The 9,151-nt window shown below is 37.2% G+C and overlaps 1 protein-coding gene across 2 annotated transcripts; it reads left to right on the forward strand.

The window, feature by feature from the left end:
* The first annotated feature begins 3,567 nt into the window (after positions 1 to 3,567).
* LOC103510176 (N-acylneuraminate-9-phosphatase) lies at positions 3,568 to 8,868 on the forward strand. Of its 2 annotated transcripts, XM_026824299.1 has the most exons (4): positions 3,568 to 3,746; positions 6,131 to 6,280; positions 6,770 to 7,005; positions 7,448 to 8,868. In XM_026824299.1, the coding sequence occupies exons 3-4, from the start codon at positions 6,811 to 6,813 to the stop codon at positions 7,721 to 7,723; spliced, it is 471 nt and encodes a 156-aa protein (XP_026680100.1). In that variant the 5' UTR covers positions 3,568 to 3,746; positions 6,131 to 6,280; positions 6,770 to 6,810; the 3' UTR covers positions 7,724 to 8,868. The 2 variants fall into 2 exon arrangements, with proteins under 2 accessions (XP_026680100.1, XP_026680099.1); XM_026824298.1 differs by lacking the exon at positions 6,131 to 6,280.
* Positions 8,869 to 9,151: the final 283 nt, after the last annotated feature.

Consider the following 9,151-nt stretch of genomic DNA (forward strand, 5'->3'; position numbering starts at 1 on the left):
TAGGTCGTTATTATAATGATATTCAGTTGGGAATAGGCTTGACGTTATCGTTATATGACTGAACCCTCGGTTGTTTTTTCATGAACGGTCATCCCTTGATCATGAACGACACACCGCGCCCGAGCCGAGTTGCAGACTAGTTTGTTTTAAATTTTCACATCCAACACTCGGCCGTATGTCGGCGCAGGCTCAGTGTGGTTATGTGTATCCAGAACTTTCTTGAAGAAATGAGGAAATTCCCCGTTCTGCACGGCCGTAGCTCGAACCGGTGTGTTCTATCACCGCACAGACATCGGACTCTGCTCGGGGAGGACGCGGTGCGGTTATGTGTGTCCCGACCTTCATGAGCACCAGCAGTTAAGGAATTTTAATTGTGTTAAGCATAAATGCTTGTCACAAATGGTTCTGCACGGCCGTAGCTCGAACCGGTGTGTTCTCCTACCACCGCACAGACATCGGATTCTGCTCGGGGAGGACGCGGTGCGATTATGTGTGTCCCGACCTTCATGAGCACCAGCAGTTAAGGAATTTTAATTGTGTTAAGCATAAATGCTTGTCATACATGTCGTTCCCTGCTAAATGCACTACGATAAATTTTATGACTTGACTTGGACTTGAACTTGAACCACCAACCTCCAGATCCAAATTCTATTGAGCTAACCACTACACCACTGAGGTTGGTGCATTAAATTAAAAAAAAAATCTTACGAGATTACAAACCAAGATTAGGCATGTACCTGAGTAGATATGGAAAAAAAAATCTTATAAAACACAAAAATAGTATAAGTACATGAGAAAACCGAATTGTATCTATCCAAACAAAATGTATGTAAAAATAACAGTGTTATGTTTAACAAATAGGTAAGTACGGCACGAAATATCATACATTTATAACAGAAGAAGAGAGAAGACTACGTACTGTACTCCTCAGAATCAGCTTATACCAGTCCTGGCTCCTCTACATGTACGGTTCTGTCACCGTTTTGGTGATAAGAGACTTTATGGAAATACAAGCAACATATGTGACCCGAGTTCGCTGATGGCTAGTTGATTCAACAGATGTGACTCAATTGATAGGAAGTCCAAATGGATTCATTGGACCGTTAGATAAAGTCCAAAGACTTTATGGAAATACAAGCAACATATGTGACCTGAGTTCGCTGATGGCTAGTTGATTCAACAGATGTGACTCAATTGATAGGAAGTCCAAATGGATTCATTGGACCGTTAGATAAAGTCCAGAAGAGGATTTAGACCACTTAGCCAGAGTATTCTTTATAGTGAATACAGATTCTATAGCTGTTAGCAAAATGGTACAACTTGTTCTAAGCCATCTAAGCTGACACTCTAAATAAACCCTTAGAACGTTGGTATAAAACTACAAATTGAACCTAGTGTTCTTCCGAGAATGTGTTTGATGTCAAGAGATTGACATACAAAGTTAGTATACAAACTGACATACACGTTTGTGAACTGTGTATCTCAATTTACATACGTTAGCTACTATGTAGTTACATCTTAGGTATAACCTACTGTTACAATATGTTCCTACAATTGACATACAAAGTTAGTATACAAACTGACATACACGTTTGTGAATGTGAACTGTGTATCTCAATTTACATACGTTAGCTACTATGTAGTTACATCTTAGGTATAACCTACTGTTACAATATGTTCCTACAATGACATGGCATGCACCTACTGATGATAGTAGCAATTTTGCAAAACATTTAATGGACGCATTTGTAGGTGAAGCAAAGAATAAAATTATTATCCCGAAAACCGAGATGATGAAACTGGCAGAACAAACTAACGTGAAGATTAGCGCTTCGCCAGTATGTCAAGGGTAAAAGCATCTTGTTTATTCATAATGTTATGAAGAGGTGGTAGTTTATTTTTTTCATGATATGTTAGTTCGATTCAATTCATGTTATTTTGTTTGTTTCTTTCTTCCCAAGTTGAATTTGTGTGACGTCTCATAATGTTATGAAGAGTTTATTTTTTTCATGATATGTTAGTTCGATTCAATTCATGTTATTTTGTTTGTTTCTTTCTTCCCAAGTTGAATTTGTGTGACGTCATGTAGTATAGTGTTATGTTTGATATTAGAGTGCCACTTCTGATTTCTTGTTTCCTTGTTGTTTATGAGTTTATGTGCCACCCTCAGGGGTGATTTTATGTTTATTGTACAGTAAACTTTTCAGTACTATTATTTCTTGTTTCCTTGTTGTTTATGAGTTTATGTGCCACCCTCAGGGGTGATTTTATGTTTATTGTACAGTAAACTTTTCAGTACTATCCTCCAGGATAAACAATATAGATTATAGACTCTCATTTGGTTTTATGAATATGGAGAATTGAACATTTTGAAAGCTAGGCACCTTAGGCTTTAGCAGGATGTAGTACCTCCTCTTTTTTGTGCTTTAACCTAAGTCCAAAAACGTGAAAATTTCAAGTTCTTTTCGACAAGAACAGTTTAGTGCTTCCTATTCTTCTTGAAAGGCTTATTTATTATCCTTTGAAAATGGAGAATTGAACATTTTGAAAGCTAGGCACCTTAGGCTTTAGCAGGATGTAGTACCTCCTCTTTTTTGCGCTTTAACCTGAGTCCAAAAACGTGAAAATTTCAAGTTCTTTTCGACAAGAACAGTTTAGTGCTTCCTATTCTTCTTGAAAGGCTTATTTATTATCCTTATGAAAATGGAGGATTGAACATTTTGAAAGCTAGGCACCTTAGGCTTTAGCAGGATGTAGTACCTCCTTTAACCCAAGTCCAAAAACGTGAAAATTTCAAGTTCTTTTCGACAAGAACAGTTTAGTGCTTCCTATTCTTCTTGAAAGGCTTATTTATTATCCTTACAAGTGTGTTGTGCGCCGACGCCTAGTGTGCCAATATCAAAACCGTTTTCCTTCCTGTCTCTGGTTCGAAGCCTGAACTTGGCATGAGTTGCAAAACCAAGAAAGATTTTTTTTTTAATTCCCTTTTCACTGCATAATTATAAGCTCTTCATTTCCTATTATTTTTTTGATGGAAATATCTAAAATGCATGCTCTTTTTCCCGACGAGGTCCGTTTTAATTTCTCGTATAACCGCGAGAAATGAAACGTCGATCTCGACAAATTCCGAGAATGCGATGTGCTTTTTACTTGGTGACGTTGTTTTTTTTCCTGTCTCTGGTTCGAAGCCTGAACTTGGCATGAGTTGCAAAACCAAGAAAGATTTTTTTCAATTCCCTTTTCACTGCATAATTATAAGCTCTTCATTTTTTGATGGAAATATCTAAAATGCATGCTCTTTTTCCCGACGAGGTCCGTTTTAATTTCTCGTTTAACCGCGAGAAATGAAACGTAGCAAAACCAAGAAAGATTTTTTTTTTTAAATTCCCTTTTCACTGCATAATTATAAGCTCTTCATTTCCTATTATTTTTTGATGGAAATATCTAAAATGCATGCTCTTTTTCCCGACGAGGTCCGTTTTAATTTCTCGTTTAACCGCGAGAAATGAAACGTAATTCCCTTTTCACTGCATAATTATAAGCTCTTCATTTCCTATCTAAAATGCATGCTCTTTTTCCCGACGAGGTCCGTTTTAATTTCTCGTTTAACCGCGAGAAATGAAACGTCGATCTCGACAAATTCCGAGAATGCGATGTGCTTTTTACTTGGTGACGTTGTTTTTGTGTATTTCTATGACCTTGTTCCAGGCAATAACACCTGACTCTCCAAATATATCCGAAATGGAGTAAGTAAAACTCTCACTTACATAATAAACTATGTTACCCACTTACCCCCCCTTTTTATCGACTTTTGAAAAGTATCTGTGATGTCTTATCTTCAAAATCTTTCCTCTTGTAGGTACCTTAATATTATGTTAAAAATAAAATCCATTTATCCTCAAACAGAGCAGAGTTAACACTAACATGTGCTCGCTTACCCCAAGTGCCTAGTAATTCACGGGTTGCCAAATTTATTTCACGAATAATAATTGTTGGGATGATGGCACTCGTTAATTTGTTTGAGGAAATCTGAATTTGCAAATTACGTCTCCATTAATTCTCTTGTTTCCTCCTTAACTCTTAAGAGAGGGAAAGAAAGGGAGGCCCCTTTATTCCGTGTCGGTTTTGAGGTTCCAATTGGGCCCATTCTTCGTTACCTAAAGCCCCATACACAGGCGAACATTTTGCGCAGTTCGCCCGTATGGGGCCTTAAAGAATTGAGTATTTGTCACATCAGAATGTAAGTAAAAGCCACCACAAGTAAGTCTTCCAAAACTGCAAGGACTTGGTGTTTTGAAGGGGTAAAACTTGACCATAGAGATCAATGGAATGTTGAAGTATCTTGCTAATTTGAATGGTAATTGGGAATGGGCCTTGTGCATGCTATTTTTCTTGTAATTCGAGACCAGCATTTTACAGTGTGTGTTTTAGTCGCAAGGGGAGATCATTGAGGATTGAGTCAATAAAATCAATTGATCAAAAGAAGACACCCTCTTTATAAACAGACTGCGAATCTCTGAAAGTTAAAGGGACTTCAATTCTATGCTGATAGTACGAGTATACTATCATATAAATAAGTATTTAGTCGCAAGGGGAGATCATTGAGGATTGAGTCAATAAAATCAATTGATCAAAAGAAGACTCTCTTTATAAACAGACTGCGAATCTCTGAAAGTTAAAGGGACTTCAATTCTATGCTGATAGTACGAGTATACTATCATATAAATCAGTTATATTCTATTCTGTTCTATTCCATTATAAATCGATCCGGGTGGTCTAATGCCAACTTCGGTGGATCTTCCAAGGGCAATGGCATTGTCTATTCATCTATTGGGTTATCCAAGTGATTATGGAACCAATCAATGATCTCCTCTTGGATTTTATTTATCTTTTTATTGTGACAATTCTTATGGGAAGTTATATTCTATTCTGTTTTATTCCATTATAAATCGATCCGGGTGGTCTAATGCCAACTTCCGTGGATCTTCCAAGGGCAATGGCATTGTCTATTGGGTTATCCAAGTGATTATGGAACCAATCAATGATCTCCTCTTGGATTTTATTTATCTTTTTATTGTGACAATTCTTATGGGTTTGGTGTTTTCTTCATGTCTTTAAAAATCACCAATTTCTCTTAAAAAATGAACGAAAATTATATCGGGATATTTTAACATGATCCAACTTTTCTGACGGCTTTTGTATAGTCCCTCAGAACCGTTGTCATGAGACCAGCCGTGGATCTTCCAAGGGCAATGGCATTGTCTATTGGGTTATCCAAGTGATTAAGGAACCAATCAATGATTTCCTCTTGGATTTTATTTATCTTTTTATTGTGACAATTCTTATGGTTTCTTCATGTCTTTAAAGACAGGTTTTGGTGTTTTCTTCATGTCTTTAAAAATCACCAATTTCTCTTAAAAAAAGAACGAAAATTATATCGGGATATTTTAACATGATCAAGAACGAAAATTATATCGGGATATTTTAACATGATCCAACTTTTCTGACGGCTTTTGTATAGTCCCTCAGAACCGTTGTCATGAGACCAATATCAGTATCCTTTTATTTAATTTATGTAAGAGTGCCATATTAATACAAGTTATTTATGTTATACAGAATGCAGACCGTGATATTTTGGCATAAACAGTGTCTTGGCAGATTTGGTACTACTACACAAATTATGTTATACAGAATGCAGACCGTGATATTTTGGCATAAACAGTTTCTTGGCAGATTTGGTACTACTACACAAATAATACAGTTGTTTAATTTTCAGCATTTCAGCTCTCATCAGTATGCTGAGAAGAATTTCATATGTTATACAGAATGCAGACCGTGATATTTTGGCATGAACAGTGTCTTGGCAGATTTGGTACAACTACACAAATAATACAGTTGTTTAATTTTCAGCATTTCAGCTCTCATCAGTATGCTGAGAAGAATTTCCCTGTACGAAAAGCAGTGTGTGATGAGACCATTATCAGTATCCTTTTATTTAATTTATGTAAGAGTACCATACTAATACAAGTTATTTATGTTATACAGAATGCAGACCGTGATATTTTGGCATAAACAGTGTCTTGGCAGATTTGGTACTACTACACAAATAATACAGTTATTTAATTTTCAGCATTTCAGCTCTCATCAGTATGCTGAGAAGAATTTCCCTGTACGAAAAGCAGTGTCAGATCTGGGAATAACTTTTTTTATGTGTATTGTGGATCTTACAAGAGTGCTCAACTTTGATCTCAAGTGTTCATCAATGACTTTGTTGAGCAAGGTATTTATACCTCCTGAAATTAGAAATGTTTTCACTTTGACAAATGAATCAATTTTTCATAAATTTGTGACGTGATGGTTACTCAAAAGTTTAGCACTTTCACCCTTTTCTAACCTTGCCAATTTCAGCAATAACTCCCCCCTCCCCTAACAAGTCTTTTCAGAAATTTTAGTAATAATTGTTACTCAAAAGTTTAGCACTTTCACCCTTTTCTAACCTTGCCAATTTCAGCAATAACTCCCCCCTCCCCTAACAAGTCCGTAGTAATTTTTTCATAAATTTTAGTAATTTCTGACGTGATGGTTACTCAAAAGTTTAGCACTTTCACCCTTTTCTAACCTTGCCAATTTCAGCAATAACTCCCCCCTCCCCTAACAAGTCCGTAGTAATATTCCCTAATTTTCATGTCTGTCGTATTATTGTGTTTTGAACCTGTCCCTTTCACCTAAACTCTACACAAACACACACACATACACACGAATCATATAGGTGACATCTATGAAACCTGGTTGCAATATCGTTATGAATGTATGAAGCCGTCCAAATCGGTGCTATCCCTACTGAAGAGACTAAGAGAACACTACACCCTCGTGCTTATAACCAACGGGACGTCCGAACATCAATGGGAGAAAATCCGGATGCTCAAGATGAGGAAGTACTTTGATTGTGTCTTAGTGTCGGGAGACTTGCCCTGGGAGAAGCCCAATCCTTGTATCTTCTATAAGGTAAGGTGTAGCTTGTAGCGACTGGGGTTGATGGTGATAACCAACGGGACGTCCGAACATCAGTGGGAGAAAATCCGGATGCTCAAGATGAGGAAGTACTTTGATTGTGTCCTAGTGTCGGGAGACTTGCCCTGGGAGAAGCCCAATCCTTGTATCTTCTATAAGGTAAGGTGTAGCTTGTAGCGACTGGGGTTGATGGTCCTTGCAGAGGTACAAGTCCTCCCAGTACGAGTAGAAATAGCGGAGTACAAGTATATTAGTTTAGAATGGTGGACAATAAGTGTGTTGAAAATGCGGTCCATACAGGAATGGTATACCCATCTCGACACCCTAACCCATCATTGACATCAGGTGCAGACTTGCAGAGTTGTTAAAACACCCTTCAAGTTTCCCTTCATAACAAATTGTGAGGAATAACCGAATATTTGTTTTCTTCCCACAGGCATGCCAAAGTGTTTCAGTGAAACCTTGTGAGTGCATTATGATCGGGGACAAAATCGAAACAGACATTCTGGGTGGCATCCAAGCCAATCTAGGCGGTACCATTCTGTTATCCTCTAGTGGTAAGAAAATGGCCACATCCCGACCTCATCACGTGATACAGGATATTCTAGATCTGGGTGCACTCATACCTTCCCCCTCACAGGCCCATTCCAAGGTGAACGCTAGTCTTATGGATTTGGATGAGTCAAGCTGCAGTAGTAATGCTTCCAGGTGACATGCTTGTGACAATTCAATACATCCGATGATTTGCTACGCGAGCATAACTGAGATTTGGAATGCTCGGAACTTCAGTGAGACTGTAAATTATGCTCTAATCGCAACTGAGACAGTTCGTGAAAGCTTAAATCATACCCCTATTTTTGCTTTGAGATTTCCTCAGACGTCAAGTTGTTTGAGCAAAAGTAAGCCACAATATGCTTTGAACATCTGTGATGTGTTAACTCATGTTCTGAGCATGTTTGTGGTAGTGAAGTTCAATTTGAGAATGATTAGTACGACGAAGTATTGCCGAGAGCATAATGATTTCCATGGTAATTTTCCCAGCAGGAGTTTTTATTTATATGACCGTGAACCGAAGAACTTATTTCGACTTCACAGTATTAGTTTAGTAATTACATGGAGGTTTATCTTAGGTTTAGGTTCTAGTATATTATTTTCTTCTGACGTACAAAGTAGTTTGTAGTTACCTATATTTATTCAGAGATAGATACATGTATCATGTACCTGTACTTAGTATAGTATTTTATTTCCTTTTACTTAACTTTTCTGTACACTCTTTATTTTTCTCGAGGAAAATGGAATATGGTTTTGTGTTCAGCTGTTTTCAGCTGGATATGCCTTGGATATGTACATTCCAAAAAACTTTCAGCACTACGTTGCGTTAGTTGTCCAACAGGAATTAGGTTAGTTCATCAGTCATTACCCAAAGAAAAGCGACCCCCAATGTATCCTTTATTTTTAGAGTATTCTTTTTCTGTGTACGCATTGCCCCAACTTTATTGTGTAAGCCCATGGCAATTTGTTCTTGTACAAGTTCTGAAATCGAATTCTGTAGCAATGTTAGTGCAATACCAACGTATCACATTCAATATTATGTATAATCTAGATTCACATTCATGTTTATTTCTCTAATATTTCCAAACCCATTAAAACGAGCTAGCTTGGTTACCTTTAGTTTCGGTAAAATATCTTTTGTCATGCTTTAATCAGTGGTACAAGTCCCCTCCATTTTTACTTTCTTTTTTCAGTGGTGTAAGGATTTTCAAGGTAGACAATACGCTCTATGAAGAAACTCTGTAACAAACACAAATTATTTATTAAACCATAATCAAATAAAGGAGACCTCTTTTGTTTTCTATGGAAATTTTTGTGTTTTATCTCTTCTTCATAGGCTGACATGTGGTCTAAAAGTCCGTTTATAAGCTTCGTCTTACCGTACGTTTTGTAGTACGCCAAAACGAACAAAAAGCTCGTGTACATAATATTTACTTGGATTAAAATTCCTTCGACATGACGTATATGTACATACATTTTGCTGTTTATACGCTACGTTTTAGCCAACAGGATTTGTCTATCAGTCAAAACGTACGATAGGATGTAGCGTGTAAACGGACCTTAATATCGAGACTCAAAAACATGCGGT

This window comes from Diaphorina citri, unplaced genomic scaffold, assembly GCF_000475195.1.
Source record: "Diaphorina citri unplaced genomic scaffold, Diaci psyllid genome assembly version 1.1 scaffold568, whole genome shotgun sequence".
Lineage (NCBI taxonomy): Eukaryota > Metazoa > Arthropoda > Insecta > Hemiptera > Psyllidae > Diaphorina > Diaphorina citri.